Raw genomic sequence first — 20,596 nt, 5'->3', positions numbered from 1 at the left:
CCTGAACCTCGCTCTGTAGCCCAGGCTGTCCTCCAATTCAGAGACCCTCCTGCCTCTGCCTTCTGAGTGCTGGATTAAAGGTGTGCACCACCGTGCCTGGCTGGAAAGGACCTTTCTGAGTCATCTTATGTAAACAGATGTGTGGGCCAGTGCAGGGGGTACGTGGGGAGGAATGGAGTGAGGCCCATGAACATTTTTTGTTTGAAGCACAAATTATAAATTGACTGTCCACTTAAGACACATCGATCCAGAGGAAATCAACACTGAATCGTATCGTCGGTGTAAAGATAAAGATGTACATTTATTTCCATGAGTTACAAATGCATTGCTGTTCATACTAGCAGGCAGTCTTTATAGAACCCATTCTCCATTGCTGTCAAAAAAACAACAAGGAAAAAAAAAAAGACAGCTGAGAAATGAAAAGTTAACACTAGAATTATCTTTCCTAAATTATCTTCTGGTAGCAGTCTCTTTGTGGAATAAAAACTCAGAAGTCACAAGAGGTTTTGCTCAATCAAAGGATGAAACTTAGACAGTGATCTCTGCACAGAAAGCCTTAACAGTCATGCAAGGGCACAGTAAGTATTGAACAAGGCAAACTTCTCATCGGAGAGCAGTGAGGGGCTCAGGAGGCACTGCACTGGATAACACCATCAACTCCACAGCACACAGCGAGTACAGGAAATAGGAGAGCGCTTGAACACGGTTACTGCTAGCCTTTTATGACATTAACTCAGCAGAACCAGAAACACCTCAATACTTGGCAACAGAACAGAGCTTCATGATGAGAGCTCATGAAGGCTTTATTACAAGTCATTATACCGCTGAAAAGCGAGCTTGAGATGCTGACATGCTGTAGGAGAAGAACTATACACTTTCTTATTTAGAGACGCAGTGTTCCTCTTAGCTAAATCCCAGGCAGTGAATGTGGTTACAATACAGCTTTCTGTGTGAAACAGCTCCAAGTATATACGGAGCTCCGCCCTGACATCTAGGTCAGCTTGCTCTACTTCATCAGAACTTCTACAGCTTAGTGCTTGTACATCTTGCAGCAAATGACAAGCACAGCTGTTCCTTTAAATCTCTGGCTAAGGACAGCATGTAACATTTTGGCAAGTGCTACACCTCCATTACAATAGAAGTAACTATAGGAAACCCGCAAAGTAACATTGCTGGTCCAATGCTTCCTTTCTAGAATAATGATCAAATTTTTTAGAAGCTGGGCAAATAGCACACACCTTAAATATGGGACTAACATGATACACAGAAAAATGCCCCCAAAGGACTCCCGTGACAAAGCACCTCCCCTGCAGCCTGCAACACCACCAGGGATGTCCACAAGCTCCTGCTCTGGGTAGACCGTTCCAAGTCAACAGAAGAAGTGCAAACTCTGGGCTGTCACTGACTTCAAGTGCCTTACGTAACAGCATTCCTTACTGTGAAGCGAGATGCCAGCAACTGGAGCCAGACGCTCGCTCTGGTGAGGCTGCATGGTTCAGCAGGATGACAAGTAGAAGGGATTCAGGAGAGGGAGGAACCACTGCATCTTTCAAACCAGAAAGTGGTTAGTGACTAAGCAACAGTACGCAGCCGCGCACCGAAGGCGCACACCGCCGCAGCCTGGTGCCAGAAGACATCTCTGCATGAAGGGGTTCTGAGAAAGTATAAAAGCCACTACTACCAGAAAGTGCCCCTCCGAGCGGCTCAAAGGGTCAGAGTGGGTAAGCTGAGACGGGCCGGAGACAGGACAGGGGTCAAGAACTGGGAGGAACACCGACATCCGAGCACGTCCAGTCCTCTGAGCCCTTGTCCTGTAAAAAAGACAAAACTGGGGAGTCAGGATCAAGCACGTCACCAGAGGCAGCAACAGCATGAACGGCAGGTTAGATGTAACGGGAGTCAAGACCCGTAAAGGTCACTGTGCTCGCGCGCGCACACACACGCACACACACGCGCACACGGACGCGCGCACAGGCACGCACACGGACGCACGCACACACGCACGTCCTCACGGCCGGGGCTCGGCCCTCACTTCACAACCATCTTTCTCAGACAACCTTTAAGAGCTGAGTTGGTACGGTGTGGTTGAGTGAAAATGCCCCTCCACATGGAAGCGTGTGGCCTTGCAGGAGGAAGGGTGTGACTGAGGGCGGGCTCTGAGGTTTCTGAAGCTCAGCCAGGCCCAGTGGTTCCCTCTCTCTCTGCGGCTGCCTGCCCATCTGGATGAAGAACTCTCCTCCCTCTCCAGCACCATGTCCGCCTGCACACTGCCGTGCTTCCCACCATGATGATAATGGACTGAACTTCTGAACCGTAAGGCAGCCCCAATTAATGTTTTCTTTTATCAGAGTTGTCAATCATGGTGTCCCTTCACAGCAATAGAAACCCTCAGACATCTGGTGACTAAGGGAAGATACATGTCCACATTTACATTCACAGCCTTGTTGGCTTCCCCAAATACCCTTCATTAATAATGTAGTACCCACCACTCCAAAAGCCAAAACTAGAGTTTAAAGGGTCTTTTCAAAATAGTTCATCTCTACTGAAAAGACCTTCCTATCTTAGGATGACCAGGCAGGGCAGTCACCTGCACTGGCAATGGGAATGTGTTGTTAATGCCCGAGTTTTCTCTTCATGAGAACAAACTAAAGCCTGATGGGTAGTGAGGGCAGCAGACTGGGACTCTGAAAGGTAAGAAGCTGTTGCTGGCTCCCAGTGCTGGATGTGTAATGAACCACCCGGGTCAAGGGGCCCCCCATCTATCTAGAAGACTCCATTTGTCTGTATCCAAACACCCTCTCCCGTCCCTCCAGCAGCCTGCACATGGCCGGCCACCTGCAGTATCACTACAGAAGGACACAAGTCACATCTCTCTTCGCTCTTCCGAGGTATGTTTTTCCTTGGGAGAGATTGCACTCCACACCAAATCTACTCTCACCAGACTGCAGTCCAGCAAGTCTGAGCCACCAAAGCCCTGAGTGTTAGGAGTCCCTGGAGGGCTCACTGATGTTCACACTACTGGGGCACACATGGAGTCGGGCTGCCACAGCACTCACTGCACACAACAGGCCCGCTCTTTAGTGCTCCTTCATTCTGTACGGTCTCTGAGAATCGGAAGCGCGGCCACGTAAATCTCGTGGTATGTCTGGCTCTGATAAGGAAGTCTCGCTGGGTTGATACAGTGACCAAGTGTGCTTCTAATGCTAGGAAACGTTGGAAACTTAACTGATTTGATATGCTGCCAGCAAAGATCTAGTGGTGTTGCTCTAATAGACCAAAGCACCTCAGGGATACGGCTTTCACCTGCCGCTCAGAATCAGGGTGGAGGCTAGAGCAGGTGGATCTGAGTTTGATGCCAGTCTGGTCGACAGAGTGACTTCCAGGACAGCCAGAACTATACAGAAACCCTGTCCCCCACCAAAAAAAGTCAGGGTGGGAAGGATGAGTGCCATAAGCCAACTAGTACAAGGTCATAGGCTGACAGGTTAATGAGGCCCTAAAATATTTCTATCTTCCAGGAAACCAAAGGGAGCTGAAGCTAATGCTCTTAGTAATCCATCTGCCTGAGGAAGCTCATCAACAGGCAGATGAGGAAGAAAGGCCTACCTCTACATTCACAGGAGGGACTCAGGAGATGGGTCTGGATGAAGATGAGGTGCTGACCACATCCCTTTAGATTATCATTGGAAGTGTCCATAAGCAAAATGCAATCAAACACCCTGACCTTTCAGGACACCTGAAAGATGGCCCCAGGTAGCAGGTGTTTTTTTGAGGGTGTGACTTCCCTCCCTACCCTAAGCTTGGAGCTTGTCTGAGCTCCATAGGTTGAGCTCAGGAACAACAAGTTCTCAGATCTACAGACTGAGGAGTGTGACCACATGCAAAAGGAGCCTGAGAGGACCTGTCAGTCAGCAGACACCTCAGTGCTGCCTTCCGGATTCCTTTTCACTTATTTAAAAAAAGATTGTTTATTTTATGTGTATGGATGTTCTGTATGTGTATGCAGTTTCCATGAACGCTGGGAGAGGGAGGGGAAACCCCTGGAGCTGGAGGTACAGGTGGCTGTGACCACCATGTGGGCGTTGGGAATCAAACCCAGGTCCTCTGAGGAGCAGCCAGTGCCCTTAACTGCTGAGCCGTTCCTCTAGCTTCTCATTTTTATTTTAAAGGAATAAATGGTAAGTTAGTCTAGATGGCAATTTCTCCTTGAAAGCATGAAATAAGTGAGATGGGTTAGTAGGTAGACGGGAAGAGGTGGATTGGTGGGAGAAGTGCAGTCAAATGTTAACGGCATCTGGGGTGGGATATATATCTACTTCAAGTTTTTTAATTCTTCAGAATAGCTGAACATTGTCATTAAAAGAGCACTGGGAAAATACCAAGCTTTAAGCACACACACGGAATAACTGGGTCTCTGCACTAAACTGCTGTAATAATGTTACTGGCTTCCTGTCAACAGCACCTCAGTACCATCTTGGCTGTCTGTGTGCAGCGTCCACGGACATGACTGCTTGCCAAAGGCTATTGCCAGCCCCTTCCATGCTCCGTCTGTAAAAATCTTTTCCCTAGCAACCACTTAGCCCTGTCAAGAATGCTTTACCCTCACTGTTTGTTTATATTCTAACACGATTCTATTTTCTCTTCTTTCACCATGTTCTCTAGGTTCTTGTACCTAAGTTCATGAAGCTCAGCTGAGGCATATATGAATTCTTCTGAGGGTCAGTCTAGACTGTACCTTCTTGAGAAAGCCTTTCTCAGCCTCTCTTGCCCACCCTCCTCCATGTGTGGAGCAGGTCCATCAGGAGATTCTCTAGCACAAGTACTTGGACTATTTCTTTTGGCGCTGTCTCATCAGGGAGAGACATGGAGAACTCTAACACTGTGGATTACTTCATCTGTGGCTGTGCTTTGTTCAAGAGGGTCAGGTGCTGATGTGCCATGAACCTGCACAACATCGGTCGGCACAGGAAGGACAGGAACTGCAAGATGAACAGCGTTGCCAAGTCCCATTCACCCCTGGGGCACAGACGGAGGGGCGGGAGGAACATGATCCTGAAGTCAACTTTCACAAACCTTGAGCTCTAATTCCCCTCGTCTTGGGAATGCAGGGGCCCCCAGCCTGCTTCCTCGCCAGCATGACAATCCCTATGTCCGCACCCCCACCCAGCCCCCAACGGAATACTTCAAAATATGAAGCTACACCATGAAATCTATTTCCTTTTGGGGCTGTCTTGAACTCCTTTTCTCTCTCCTTTTCCTGGCTGTCTTCTGTACAGTCTCCACGATCCCCCTCACACACTCACTTCCTGGCTTGCTTAATTCCTAGGTGTAAATCTCCTATCAGGGTTTGTCCTGAATGGCTTCCGTATCTGTGTTTCAGTTATAGTGTTTAGTGAATAAAATTCTATCTTTTCAAATCTTATTTTTTAAATGTTTTTATTAGTATATATTAATTATATATACATAATAATGGGTTTCACTGACATTTTCATACATGTATAATGTATTTTGAGCATATTCACCCATTATCTTCTTACCCCAGTTCCCTCTCCCATTAATTTCCTCTTCTCAAGTCTTAGGAGTGTAGCTCAGTGATATAGCACTTGCTTAGCATGCACGAGGCCTTGGATTCAATCCATAACACCCCAACCAACCAACCAACCAACCAAACAACTAACCAACCAACCAACCAACCAACCAATCAACCAACCACCCCCCCAAGCACACAAAATTTCTGAACATTTAAAATGCCATATAAAGTAAAATAAGGTTTTTGGAGTAAATGCCTCAAAGCTGTTCTTTCCCACAAGTTATTTTCTCACGTCTACCCCACCCCACAACACATCACTGTCACAGTGTCTAAGAGCTGCCACTCTATTTATTTCATGTCTCATCAAATAAAGTCTAATTTCATTTCACACCATGAAACAATCAGGGGGACACTGAATTCCTTTCTCCTCCTAAAGATGTTTTTAACTTGTACCATCTCTCCCTTGCTAGGGGGTTAACTGTATAGTTAAAGTTCTAGATACCTGACCAATTTAAGATCTGTATCCTGGCTGGAATCTAGCAGTCTCTTCAAAAATGAGTTCTTTGAGCTTCTCCTTAGGTAAGTCATCCAATTCCATGTCAAACTTGAATGGTGCTTCAGCAATGGGCTTTAAAACAAAACAGAGTATTTACTAGTCACAAACTGTCACAGCCAAGGCAGTGATCTACTGATTTACACGGGACTCAGATGCACTCAACTCTCATCTCCTTCTCCAGCGCCATGTCTGTATGCCATGTCCCACCATGAAGATAATGGACTAAACCTCTGAGATGGTAAGCCACGCCAATTTAATGTTTTCCTTTGTAAGAGTTGTTGTGGTCATGGCGTTTCTTCATAGCAATAAAACCCTAAGACATCTTGATTTCCACATTCTTTCAGGAATGCCCCCCCCCCTTAATTTCTACTTGCTTCTTCCTACTTTATGAACAGGCTTCATTTTCTATGCACAGAAGTCTCCAAGTAGAGAAACCTAAAATTTTAATTCACTCTGCATCTTTTTTTTTAATCCTTGAGGGAATAAAGCTTAAAATGGAGCCTGCAAGAGGATCCAGAGAAGCAAGGCACTGGGCCTGCTCTGGAGAAAACATGGCATGGAGCACATGCAAGCCTGCTTTCAGAAGCTACCACATCCACCTCTGGATGCATCAACTCTTACCACAAGCACTTTGTCCTGTCTCTAGGGAACGCACAGTGGTTAAGTCATGAGGTCACAGTGTGAACCACTGGTGTCCCAACGTAATGTTGCCTATCTCTTCACCCTCGCCCCAGAACCAGTACGTACTTCACTTATCTCTTTCTGCCATGGGCCATTCCAATTTCTAGCTGTGGTAGGACTGGCTCATGTTTGAATACTTGGTCCCCAGTTGGTACTGGCTTGGGAAGGATCACGAGGTGGCCCTTGTGTCATAGGAAAGGGCGTTGAGGTTTCAGAAGACTTACACCATTCTGAGGTGCCTCCCTCTGCACTGTGGTGTGTCTCAAGATGTGAACTCTCACCTCTCCAATGCCATGTCTGCCTGCCCCATCATGGCCACAGGCTCAAAACCTCTGGAACTACGAGCCCCAAATGAAACTCTTTCGTTTATAAGCTGCCTTGGTCATGGTGTTTTATCACAGCAACAGAAAAGTAACAACCTTAGCCTTGGTCCCACCTCCCTCCTTCCATGCTCATCAGTGGTGTAGCTGTCCTTCTTTGTACGTGGTGTGATTGACAGTGCTCGTTCTCAAGGAGAGGAGGAGGTATGCCATTATGTTCCTCAGGAAAATCTTGACAAGGGCATGGCAAGAGCTTCTGCTGACTACTGAACATCTCTGATGCAGCAGCCAGGAGCACAGGCTCTTACCTCATCACTTGGGTCATAATACTGCTCCAGGTAAGGGTGGGCCAGAGCCTGTTCAACTTCAATCCTCTTGTGAGGGTTAAATGTCAACATTTTATCCAGTAAGTCCAGAGCTACAAAGAGAAAGGATTTTGCAGTGGTGAGAAGCAGAACTCATTAGCAAACGTTTTCCATCTTCTATTGAGCTGACTCTTAAGTGGACATCACTGTTAAATCTCTTTAAAAACTATATGTGTGAGTGTTTTACATGCATGCTGTGCACCATGTGAGTGCCACGTACACAGAGGTCAGAATAGGAAGTTGGATCCCCCTGGGGCTGGAGTTACAGGTGGTTGTGAGCTGCCATGTGGGTACAGGAAGTTGAACCTGGGTCCTCTATGAAGAGCAGCTGATGTTCTTAACTACTTAGGCATCTCTCCAGCCTTACTGTAAATCTCTTGCAATCATGTGAACATAAGTGCTGAGCACATGGCAATCACAGATGCCAATGCACCGAAAGAATGGCTAGCCAAAGGAGCAAAGTGAACCCAGGATGGCTTACTCAACTCTGACATTTCCTATATTACTCAGCTGTGTAGGTAAAGTATAGAGCTGGGGGTATGGCTCAGTAAAGTACTTGCTCTCTACAACCCAACACATGAGTTTGGATCTCCAGCATCCACATGAAAAAGCTAGGCTCAACAGTGGATTACTAGTGCAAGGAGACAGAGTTAAAAAGACCCCAGAGGCTTGCTGGTCAGTCATTCTAGCTGAACTGGGTGAGCTACAGGTCCAGAGAAGTGAAAAGCGATTCAGAAAGATGCAACAAAGACCCTTGGCTTCCACAAGCATATAAATAAGGAAAGGCACCCACACAGCCATGTGTACAGACATTCATATACTACACCCATAAACCCAAATAAGGTAGAAAGCAACTAGAGACACCTGATGCCAACCTCCATACAAATGCACACAAAATATGTGCATATGTGTACATATATGCACACACACACGGCTTTTTAGAGAATGCGACACTAAAACATGGCAAAACCCCAACTATGTGCAAAGTTAATAAAGACTCTAGTCTTTTTTTTTTTTTTTTCCCTGAGACAGGTTTTCTCTGTGTAGTTTTGGTGCCTTTCCTGGAACTCACTCTGTAGCCCAGGCTGGCCTTGAACTCACAGAGATCCTCCTGCCTCTGCCTCCCAAGTGCTGGGATTAAAGACGTGTGCCACCACCGCCCGGCTAAAGCCTCTATTGTTCATTTCTCAGTTACTTACAGGTAGCAACACCACCCTCACCTGTCTGCAAATTGGCGCATACAGGTCCCCCCCACCCTCCCAGAACAGCATGCATGGTCAGGAACTCAGGCAACCCCAAGATGTATGAGATATGTGTTGATCCCTGTTGTCTGTATCAGGGAAAGACCCACCTTACTTCCTGCTCCTCACTTCTAAGAGCCCCACAATTCTTCCCTAAGGTTTTCCTTGAAGCAACTGAAAGTAATGTGGTTGGATGTGATGGCACTCGCCTACAAACTCAGACTCAAGAGGACTGTGAGTGAAAAATTGGTCTGGGCTAGATACACAAACTACCCCCCCACCAAAAAAAAAAAAAAGAACCAACAGAGCAAAGTGTAGTGGGTAGCCATTCTAACTTGGATCTGGAAGTTCCAACCCCCATTGAGACTCTGGCAACTGTCACGCCTACGAGGCGAGGCGGCGAGGGGAGCACCTGGGACCGAGAGCTGGATGGGCCAGCGCTCTCTCTGTGCGCTCGCTCAGTGCGGGACGCTGAACGGTGAAGGTGGACTGTGCAGAGCTCCGGAGAACACTGCTGGACTGTGTAACACCTTCCCCAGACCCTGCGACCTACCCATTACTTAATTTGTGAGTTACGCCATTAAATAAATATCCTTTTAACTATGTGGAGTGGCCAAAATAATTTCCCCAATATCTGGCGCTCATGTGGGGCAAACTCCAAAGGCCTGGGCGGCTCCCACCCTCTCCTCCCTAGCTGGCGGGTACCTAAACCCGCCTGCAAAGTTCCATATAACCAGAGAACACCTACACGGTTCCATTCCCGAAAAAGGGAGCAGCTAGTCCGATCTCAATTCCCTAGCTTAGCCCCAGACCAGCGAAAGAGGCAGGGGAGTGCTAGCTCCGATTTCCGCCATCTCCGCCATTTCCTCTCAGTCGGTAGAGCATGAGACTCTTAATCTCAGGGTCATGGGTTCGTGCCCCACGTTGGGCGCCAGATATTGGAGAAATTATTTTTGGCCACTCCACATAGTTAAAAGGATATGGAGAAATCAGATCCAAGCTGGAATGGCTACCCACTACAGCAAAGCCAAAAACCTCTGCTATAACAAGGTCGTCTGTCTAGTTAAGATACTAATTGTCTAGAAAGTCTGAGAGATTATACCCAAATTCTAACAGTATTATTTGTAAGCCTGTGGGATACTTCCAGTCAGTTCAAACTTGTTGGCTTTCTGAAAGGAAGCTCTTTTAAGGCAAACAGATAATTTTCTAAAGCATTTCTAAGACACATCCATTAGTTTCTTCCAGTTAAAGTTTAGGTCCTTAAACACCAAGTAAAGTTTTCAAAAGATGATACCTTCCCTATTTTAAAAATAACTAAATCTCAGACCCCTTCACCATAAGCATGGTTTCTGCATTATTCACAGCTATCAGAGGACAAGAGAAGTGGAAGGGGCTGGCAAGTGCTGACACCACACTCAGAGAGCGCCTCTCCCCACACCAGAGACCTGTGGTCACTACTCAGATGGTGTCAATCATGGCTGCCCGTGTGTGTCTGCTTTCTTCCACAGTTTATTTCCCACAAAAGACTGGATGCCCCTTGGAAGATCATATCTGACTAGAATCACCAATACCTTCTCACAATTCCACATTTTCTAGTACTTTATACATACATAGCCAGCCGATTCCCATTTTTGCCTTTTCCTTTCCTTGTCCTAGACACATCCTGGGAAGGCCAACTAGCTAGCTCTCTATCTTAGCCATTTAGTTAAATCCTCATCTTGGATCAATACTGAAATTTCAACTTGAGTTTCTGAACAGGGCCAGAGAAAACAATCTAATTCTAAAAACTGTCACAGTAACAGTGTTCTTCACACCATCTGACCTTAGATCCCCTTTAATAACCATTACAACTTACTGAAGATATGCTACTTTGAGAGCTGATGCACAAGTGTCAAGTTCAAAGACAGCAAGAGTGCCTCAAAACCACCACCAGAGATCTATTCCCCCCTTTTTTATTATTAAGAGATTTCTATTCATTTTCACACCACCAGATTCCCCTCAACTCCCTCCTCCCACTCCTCAGCCTTCCCCCACAACCCCACCTCCTCCAAGGCAAGGTCTCCTATGGGGAGTCAGCAGAGCCTGGTACATTCAGTGAGGCAGGTCCAGGTCCATCCTCCCTGCACCAAGGCTGTGCAAAACATCCCCCCATAGGCACTAGGCTCCAAAAAGTCAGCTTATGCACCAGGGACAGGTCCCGATCCCACTGCATGGGGGCCCCTCAGCTATTGGTCCACAGTTCATGCAGTTCACTAGTTTGGCTGGTTGTCTCTGTACATTTTTCCATTGTGATCTCGAATCTATTTTTAAAAGCAGCTGATTCAGATCATAGCTCCAGTAAGTACATGAGTACTCTTCTTCAAGAAAGTTGATGCATTCCAAATGTAGCAGAAATGCTTTATGTAGATATCTTATTTTGTCACACAGAATAGCACAAAGCTTGTACTGAGTTTAGGATTTAATTTAGTGAGAACTTTTGCTATTTTGTCAAAGGTATCCTTCCTTGCACCTGACAACATTTTCAGTGTGAAGTTATGGTAACAGAGGAGCCAGGGATGGCACTAGTGCCGTCTTAGTGATGGTAGTCATAGTTATCAGTGCCTCAGTCCCATGGAAGTACATGGTGATGCAAAGGATCCTGCAATAATACTCTGATAGTTCTGTATTGACTGTAGTTCTAACTTCATGGATACCCTCAGAGTCCTGGGGTGAGGGAGCCTCTGGGGTCTAAGGAACACACTATTCAGAATAGTTAGCTATAGCACAAAAAATCCAGATTTTCTACCTCATCAAACCACAGAGTCCTGCTGGTTTAAAAGCCTACTCACCTTGCAGATTGAACTGTAGAGGCCCTTCCTGCTGACTGTCCCGGAAGTGATATCCCTGGACCTCTCCCTACTCAGTCAACCCTGCCCACTGAGCTTGTGTCCCAAGTCACGCCCCCCAGCGGTCCAGTCATTTCTGCTGCCACTTTCCATCCCAAACTTCTCACTCCCACCTTGTTTCAATCGTGCCCCTCCCAGTCTTGGTGCAGTATAGGTATACACATCTACAGGAATGTCTCCACAGGTATACAACCCTAGTGTCAAAGTTAGCTCTCCCTTTCTCCGTATGTACCAGGTTAACTGACCAACCAGTTTCTGGAGAGAATCCTGTTATCTCCAAATTTCATCACAGGAAAGTGGGGATTACAGTTTTCCTGGGCTACTGTGCCTGGTTTTACATGGCTGTAGGAATCTGAACTAAGGTCCTTTACTTTAATCAAGTACGTTAGTTAGTGAGACATTTCACCAGACCTCAATTATTATTATTATTATTATTATTATTATTATTATTTTAATTTTTTAAGACAGGGTTTCTCTGTGTAGTTTTGGTGCCTGTCCTGGATCTTGCTCTGTAGACCAGATTGGCCTCGAACTCACAGAGATCCACCTGACTCCGCCTTCCAAGTGCTGGATTAAAGGCATGCGCCACCATCACCCAGCTTATTTTTTAAAGGAAAAAAACATTATGAATTTTATTATGTGTGTTTGCTGCACTTATGTTTGTGTACCAAGAGTGGGCTTAGCACCTGCTGAGGTCAGAGGAGGGTGTGAGATTTTGTGGAACTAGTGTAACAGGTGGTTGTGAGCCACCATGAGGACGCTGGAACTGAACCCAGGTTCTCTGCAGGAGCACTAAGTGCTCTAACCTGCTGAGCCATCTCTCCAGCCCTTCAATTACCCTTACATAGTCATCAATACTCTCCTAACTGGAAAACCAACCCAGATTTTCAGTCTATATACTGCTAGGCACTTATTTGTTGTACATATGGACCATTCTCCATTTTTAAAAGTATTTTTCAAAGCCCATGGGTTAAGCAACATTCAAAGCAGTCTTTAGACTGAGGTGATCAAGTTCCAGAATAAATACAACTCTGTGGCACTAACACCATGTTAGTTTAGGATTCTAATCATGACTCACATATGCAATATCGGAGTCCAAAAGACTCCCAAATATTTGATGTGAACTACACTGGATTTTTGTTTATTGTTTGTGAGATAGGGTTCTTTCTAAAAGTAACCATTATGGTGTGTTCCCTTCCATATTACAGTTAATATTGGAATGCTTTAAATGCTGTTCACTTTAGACATATTCTCCACATCTGATCAGTTTAATGTTATGTTTTAAACCTTGAACATTACCTAAAATTTTTTGTCTGAGTGTGTGTGCAAGCTCATATGCAAGGATGCCAAGGTATATGTGGAGGTCAAGATGACAATGTCCATGAGTTCTTTCTTTCCTTCTACTATGTAGGTCCAGAGGATCAAACTCAGGTTGTCAGGCTTGACAGAAAAGCCATACTGCTGGCTTTAAATTCTTTTAAACTTTATGTGACCAAATTTACTTTTTTCATATTTGCTTTATCTTTTAAAAAATATTGACCCATTTATGTGCATGGATGTTTTGCCTGCAAGTATATCTGAGTACCAAGTGCATGCTTGGTGCCCACGGAAGCCAGAAGGTGTCAGATCCCCTGAACTGGAGTAACAATTCTATGTGGGTGCTGGGAATCAAACCTGGGTTCTAGGGAAGAGCGACCAGTGCTCTTAACCACGGAGTCATCTACATCCAGTCCTTCTTGGTTTGTGTTTAAAGCTTAGGAAGAGAGTAAATATAGAATTCAGAAAAACAGGAATATCCTAAAATTGTTCTCAACAGTATGAATTAAAAAATTCTTTTAAGATTTGTTATTTTTATGTGTATGAATATTTTGCCTGTATAGCATGTATATGCACCACATGTGGTGCCTGGGTGTACTCAGAGGTCAGAAGAGGCATTGATACCCTGGCCCTGGAGTTGTGGATGGTTGTGAGCTGCAACGTGGGTGCTGGGAACTGACCCTGGATACTCTGTAGGAGCAGCTAGTGCTCTAACTGCTGAGCCACCTCTCCAGCTTCACAGCACCATTTAAAACTACATTTGATCACGGATTCTTTAGGAATTCATTTTCACGTATGAGCAATAATTTAAACCAACGTATTCCAAGTAAAGATTCAACTCCCTAGTATCATCTACTGCAATACTCATTTCTTCCCCCTCACTGAAGTCACCTTGGAGAAGACTCTAAACTAAGATTCCTTTGAAGAAGAAACCTGCAGCATTACTGGCTCAAAAGATTCAGCATTAAAACTTTCAACAACCATGTAAAAAAAAATGCTCAATTTACCCACCCTCACCCCACCCCAGGGTTCTCTGTGTAGCCCTGGATGGTGAGAGATCTGCCTGCCTCTGCCTCCTGAGTGCTAGGATTAAAGGAGTGCCCCCACCCCAACATTCAATTTAATTCTTAAACGAATTAAATACTACACCCAGCCTCAATGTTGGCAGACCCAAAAGGTGAGTACCTAGAATTGTTAGAACACAAGATCCAAGACAAAACTGCCCAACTTCCTTCCACAGAAACTCAACCCATGTATGATTTGCTCTATGTCCCACAGCCTTGACCAAGTAAGTTAAACTCTCGATGCCTGCTATTTTGATAAGCTTTTTTTTTTTTAAAGGGTAGGGAAAGGAGAGTAATTACTGACTGTTCAGTGTTCATATATTGTAAAGATGAGTACTTTCCCTCATACTCAATAGTTCCTTTTTCTACTGAGTTAATGTGGTGATACTTTGTTTGTGCCCTAACAAATAAAGCTTGCCTGGAGATCAGTGTGGAGCTAGCTACACCAGAGGCCAGGCAGTGGTGACACACTTTTAATCTCAGCACTTGGGATCTCATGCCTTTGATCCCAGTACTTGGGAGGAGGAAACAGAAAGTGATATGGCTAGGCAGAGAGAGGAAGTGGTAAAGCGGGGTGGAGACAGGAGCTTGCCCCTTTCATTTAAGGATTCCTAGAGGTAAGTAGTTTCTGGTGGCTGCTGCTCTGCTTCTCTGCTTCTCTGATCTTTTCAGCCTTCACCCTGACATCTGACTCTGGGCTTTTATTATTAAGACCAATCACAATTCGTGCTACAAGTTATCATTATTTATCCTTGAAACCTCTACTATTTCAACTTGAAAATTGAAATCTTGAGTTCTCTGATATCATTCTTTCATTGTCTTATGTCATTTTCGAACAAATCAGGGCTATTAGCTTCCTACAGTGAGGTTCTTATTGTTGATTTTATGTCCAGGGCTGTGCAGCCAGGACGGTACAGAACTTCTCAGGGATGAAACGTAACACAGCTCTTTGCAGTTGCTTCTATCAAAAGAGAGGATTGCACTTCCTATCTCCTGCACTAGCTGACAGTATACTTTGATTTGACCCACTAAGCATGACAGACCATGGTTAGACCTCATCTCTAAAAAGATCTTGCAGCTTCTGATGCCTTCCTCTGCAATGTTCTTGCCACCAGAAGCCTCGTCTAGTACCACAGTGAGGAGAAACAAGTACAAGAAAGAGCACCAAAAGCAAGGTATGGCGGGCGAGGCTGCCCTGGACCACTCCACTGGAGGGGAGCCAGGAACCTTCCCCCTGCCTAGCTGAGCCAGCAAATGAACAAATACCCAGTTGTTATTCCAAGCCCAAGTTTTGGAGTGGCTTGTTCAACAGTTAATAACAATAAATGTAACTCATGTGAGCTTCAATGTCCATTATGAGGCTGGATAAGGATGCTTACAGGTAATCGCCACAAGAGAACACTATGCACACGTTTATAAAGCTGCTGATATGTAAAGATCTTCAAAATACATAAATGAAAGAGTTTCAGTCTTGGGATTTTAGAATCCAGAGTTGTGAATTTTCATATAACCTATGATATAAATACTATTACCTTCCTATTATAACTGAGAACACAGAGGCCTAGCGACACTAAGTAGTTCAGGTTCGTGTCTGGGCTGCACCAGCCTGTGCTCCAGCTGCAGCCTCCAGCCATCTCTCCACCCTCCATGCTCAGAGTCACCCAACAAGCTGAACTTCTAGAGTAACCTCCTGCATCTTCCCAGGGCCTCCTCACACTTGTTATGTAGCTCAAATTGGTCTTAAACTTGATCCTCCTGCTTCATCCTTCCAAGTTCTGGTATTATAGCTGCATACTACACCACGGTTGTTTCATTCCCTGTTTTTTTTAATTGTTGTTTTATTTTTGGAGACAGGTTTCTCTGTGTAGCCCCGGCTGGTGTCGACCTCACACAGATCTGCCTGCCTCTGCCTCCTGAGTGCTGAGATTAAAAGGTGTGAGCCACCATCACCTAGCCAATTTCCTCGGTTTTAATGGCATCGATTCTTGTATGACTTTAAGTTAAGGAAAACAAGCCAAAAGATTCAAGTAATCTGATAGAAACCAATTACTTAGAGAAAAAGTAAGGGAACAAAGGTTGATGGTCCTGTGAACAGGATGACTTATATCTTAAATCACAAAATTTTCTTATGATGAACTTCTCTAAGGAGCAGCTCTGAAAACAAGTTAACATGCTCACTAGACGAAATATACAAGGCAATCTAAATGTAATGTGTTGAGTCTAGCAAGAAGGTTAGCAGGTAACGGCTCATCTAGCCAAGCCTGACCACCTAAGTTTGATCCTGGAACCCACATGGAAGGAGAGTACCAATTCTTGCATGTTATCTGACCTCTACATGTAAAAAATAATAAAAAAAATGTTAAAAAAAAGGTAATGTGTCATATGGGTTAAGTTCTAGTTTTTAAAATTCAACAATTAAATCACAATATGATTCCCCATGTATACTTTTGTTATACCTACAGCAAAATGCTAAAAGCTATTTTAGAACTAGGCTGGAAGGCCTATGAATGTAACCCCAGAAACTGAGTTGAGGGAAGAGGATTACTGGGCTATACAAAAAGACCCTGTCATAAACATGTCACCCAAAGTTATTTTGAGACTCTCATTATTCATTATCTATGATAACCTACTGCACTGTATCAGAGATGAAAAGAGTTTCTCCTATAACCAAAGCAAATTATAAACAACTATTTTTGAACCTTTGGTTGGGTCCATACATGTTCCTGGGCTGAGGAAATAGCACAGTAGGTAGAGTGTTTGCCTGGACATCGTGAGGACCTGATTTCCTCCCCAGAATGCACTAAAGGCTGGGAGGATAAACAGATTCTGGGGCTTGATGGCCAGCTAGAGTCACTGTCAAAAAAGGTGGATGGTGCCTGAGAAATGACATCTGAGGCTGTTCTCTTGTCTTATACGACTATCAGACAATTCTATAAGCAATGATGTTTAAGAAAACAATGCTAGGAAGCAAATTTCACCTTTTAAAAATACTCCTGCAATTTAAAACCTATTACGAGAATTTATAAGGGTTTACATTTTGAAAGCATAAATTTAAGGTAAAATGTGTAAGTCCATTTTCAGCCATAAAGATACAAAGATGAGCAGTGTTGGTGAGCTGTGAGCTGCTCCTTGGCCTGTTCAGATCCTCTTTTCTACACTGTTCAGTTATACCAATTGATTGTTTGCGTGTGTGTGCGTGAGAGTGAGAGTGAGTGAGTGAGAGAGAATTAGGGAGAGAGAGAGAGAAGGAGCGCACTAACTTCAGCAGTTAGTCCTAACAATGTCAACACCACCTGGGAAGAGACTGACATGGAAACGATTTATCAGGTTCTTACAAGAGCAGTCCACAGTCTTACTCAGTGAACCATCTTTCCAGCCTAGCACATTTTAAATGAAGAATTACCTGATAGTTACAATTTGCTGGGTTTTCAGGCTGGAACCTAATAACTTAGTCAACATAATAAGCAACCTAAAGCTAAGCTTAAGGAAAAACTTATCAATAAAGTAAGATTTACCTTTGGAGTCAGCATTTGGGAACAGCCTGTTCCACGGCACCTTATTTTTGTGCGGAAGAGAAAGCAAGTAGTTTCTGGCTTTTAAATTTATTATACAATTCAGATCTTCCTGTGATGGAGATCCAAGAATACCTATTGGACAGAACATGAGCCGTTAGTGGTCCAGACAGGACAAATCACTACAGACATCAGCTAAGCACAGAAGGGGCTCTGCACTCAATGGTCTCTTCCCACTGCCCGGCGATCACCCTGCACTACAAGCTTTATATAAAGATAGTCAGCCGGGCAGTGGTAGCGCACACACCTTTAATCCCAGCACCCAGGAGGCAGAGCCAGGCGGATCTCTGAGTTCGAGGCCAGCTTGGTCTACAGAGTGAGCTCCAGGACAGGCACCAAAACTACACAGAGAAACCTTGTCTCAAAAAACAAACAAACAAACAAAAAACTTTAAAATTTTTAATTTAGAGAAAATTTAAACAAAACAAACAACAACAACCAAAACAACAAAAAACCCCATGTGTATAGTGAGTCTGATATAACCATGCTCAAGAACTTACCCAGGATGTGATTCAGCTGGTCAAGGTAATGCTTCCCTGGGAAGATAGGCCTGTTGGAGAGCATCTCTGCCAGGATGCAGCCCACAGACCAAATATCAATGGACTTGGTATAACCCTGCAACAGGAAGGGAGAAAAGACAGAGTATTTGAATGTGGTGTCCACAACAACACGATGAGATCTTCGATGACAGCCATGTGGTAGATGAGAGTCTGAGCTTCTCCTTTGAGACTCCCATTTTGAAACACATGGACACAGAATGAAAAACAGTAATTAGGCTTTCTTAAGAGATGCTGCTGGAGGTACTGGCGCACGCCTTTAGTCCCAGCACTAATGAGGCAGAGGCAGGCAGCTCTAGGCCAGTCCGTCTACAAATGGAGTTCCAGGACAGCCAGGGCTACATAGAGAGACCTTGTCTCTAAAAGCAAAAAACAAACAAACAAACAAAAGTCCCCCTTCCCCAAAGATTCAGTGTAGGGAGGGAGTAGTAACACTCACCGCTCATGTCATTTAACCCGTTTTTGTGAACTTGCAAATAAACTTACATGGACACTGACACCTCCCACCCCCAGCGGTGTTGGCGCCAACGTTCTCATCTTCTCTATTACTCAGGTATAAAAGTTTTTAAAAGAAGTTTGTTAAAAGTTCTGTAATTATTTTATTTCATTTTAACAATAGTACAAGATGCTTCTATATAAGGGAAACAAGCTGAATTACAAGGAAAATGTTAGATATAGTAATAAATGAAAAGAGAAACATAACAAGAGGAAAAAAAGGAGTCAGCCACTATATTGAAGAGCTGACTTGGGAATAAATAATAGAGCGCACTAAAGCACCAAAGGAAAGACAGTTATGGTACTGTCAATGTAGAGTGAGAGAACATTTGAGAGATTGATGAAAGGAGATTTCATAGTCCAGCTATTAACTCCAGTGCTCTAGAAATGACCCAGAAACTGCACACGGGCATTGCCCCGTCGTCAGCACAGACAGCTTTGCCTCTGATACATCGGAAGTTAGCACTGTTTCTGTGCATCCACATTAAATGCATGGCACAGAAGTCAAGTCCTTAGAAAGCGCCACTCTCCTCACAAATAGCGTGGGTCAGAGTAGGTCATATGCTGTGCTAAGACTGTGGTTCATAGCCCCATTGGGCACCTTAAACCACTGCCTAGAATTCCATCTCCTGGGGAGCCAATGTCTTCTTCTGGCATCTTTGGGCACAACACATGTGCACAAACCCATACAGACACACAACAACAAAACCAAAAGGCCTACCAGAAACAAAAGGAACCCAAACAGAAGCTCAACGTCCTGAACAGCCCTCACTTTTGCCTGCTGGCTTATAATTCTCACAAAGAATGCATACATACTTCATTTTTTCCCAGTCATGTGTGTTTGTTATTTGTGACAAGGTCTTAATAGCCCAGGCTGGCCTTAAATTTGTGGCAATTCTCATACCTTTGTCCTGAGTGCTGGGATTATGCCTGACTGCTTGCCCCCTCCCCTCCATTCCTCCCTCCTTTCCTGTTCTTTTGAGAGAAGGTTTCTCTTGTAGCCTGTGCTGTCCTAGAATTTGCTATGCAGAATCACAGAGATCTGCCTGCCCCTGCCTCCCGAATGCCAGGATCAAAGGTATGCACCACCACATATTACCACAGTCCAGATTGTTGGGTTTTTGTTTTGTTTTATTTTTTGAGACAGGGTTTCTCTGTATAGCCCTGGCTGTCCTCCAAGTTGCTTTGGAGACCAGATTGACCTTGAAATCAAAGATATCCCCCTTGCCTCTGCCTCCTGAGTGTTGGGATTAAAGGTATGCACCATCAATGCCTGGCTCCCAAGACCCAGATCTTGATAGCAGAGTTTGGATGACCTGGATCTACTACTCTTCACAGCAAATCAGTGAAGAGGAGGATGGATTTCATTCTGAAATGTATCTACCCCGTATTTTCAAGTGGTTCCTATTCTTTCCACACCCAGTAATTTTGCTGAAGAGAAATTCTTCATTATTAGGTAATTTAAAGTTTGTAGAACAGCTCTGGAACATATTCACAGAAACACGAATTACTAGAAACTGTAACCACATAAAAGCAGGCGTGGAAGCTGCCGCAGGCAGTGCCTTAGTACTACAGACAAGGGAGGACACAGACCTTCACGGTCACCATGACTAAAGACAGTAAACCCTAAGCCCCAAAGTTCAATTCTGAGAAGGATCAAGCAGCACTCTGGCTCTGGCCAGATACACCAGACTGAAGGATGGAGACCAAGGTTATAGCTATTGTTTCTTTTTCTTACCTTGGAATTCAACATGATTTCTGGAGCTCTGTACCAACGTGTGGCTACGTACTCTGTCAAGAACCCTGTGTGATCATGATCCGGATCTGCAACACGGGCAAGGCCAAAGTCACAGATCTAAGGGGAAAAAGTGGGGCACCATTTTAGAGATACCAAGGCGCTAATATCAAAACACTATGAAAATAAAAAAGGCAATAGCAGTAACAAGAATAACAAGAGTATGCTACCAATACTGTGTTAGACATCTTTCTGGACAATACAAAATCATTATTTTG

General features: G+C 44.5%; 1 protein-coding gene across 2 annotated transcripts; it reads right to left on the bottom strand.

Annotated features, from left to right (window-relative positions):
* Nucleotides 1-696: 696 nt before the first annotated feature.
* Nucleotides 697-20,472, bottom strand: LOC114710523 (mitogen-activated protein kinase 1-like). Of its 2 annotated transcripts, none has more exons than XM_028894693.2 (6): nucleotides 20,322-20,472; nucleotides 18,032-18,146; nucleotides 17,475-17,606; nucleotides 7,396-7,505; nucleotides 6,033-6,158; nucleotides 697-1,811 (listed from the first exon to the last, which is right to left on the bottom strand). In XM_028894693.2, exons 1-5 carry the CDS (start codon nucleotides 20,334-20,336, stop codon nucleotides 6,042-6,044), a joined length of 489 nt encoding a protein of 162 aa, XP_028750526.1. In that variant the 5' UTR covers nucleotides 20,337-20,472; the 3' UTR covers nucleotides 697-1,811; nucleotides 6,033-6,041. The 2 variants fall into 2 exon arrangements, with proteins under 2 accessions (XP_028750526.1, XP_028750527.1); XM_028894694.2 differs by having other exon boundaries at nucleotides 6,038-6,158.
* Nucleotides 20,473-20,596: the final 124 nt, after the last annotated feature.

The sequence above is a fragment of the Peromyscus leucopus genome, unplaced genomic scaffold (assembly GCF_004664715.2).
Source record: "Peromyscus leucopus breed LL Stock unplaced genomic scaffold, UCI_PerLeu_2.1 scaffold_839, whole genome shotgun sequence".
Classification (NCBI taxonomy): Eukaryota; Metazoa; Chordata; class Mammalia; order Rodentia; family Cricetidae; genus Peromyscus; species Peromyscus leucopus.
Note: the sequence above shows the minus strand (reverse complement) of the source record. Positions and strands in the feature narration are given on the sequence as shown.

What these genes read in the sequence shown, in the direction of transcription:
- LOC114710523 (XM_028894693.2), bottom strand. An exon ending in CCAGCTGAATCACATCCTGG is followed by an intron (nt 17,607 to 18,031) that starts GTAAGTTCTTGA and finishes TCTGTCCAATAG; the next exon opens with GTATTCTTGGATCTCCATCA. An exon ending in ATTATGACCCAAGTGATGAG is followed by an intron (nt 6,159 to 7,395) that starts GTAAGAGCCTGT and finishes TTTGTTTTAAAG; the next exon opens with CCCATTGCTGAAGCACCATT.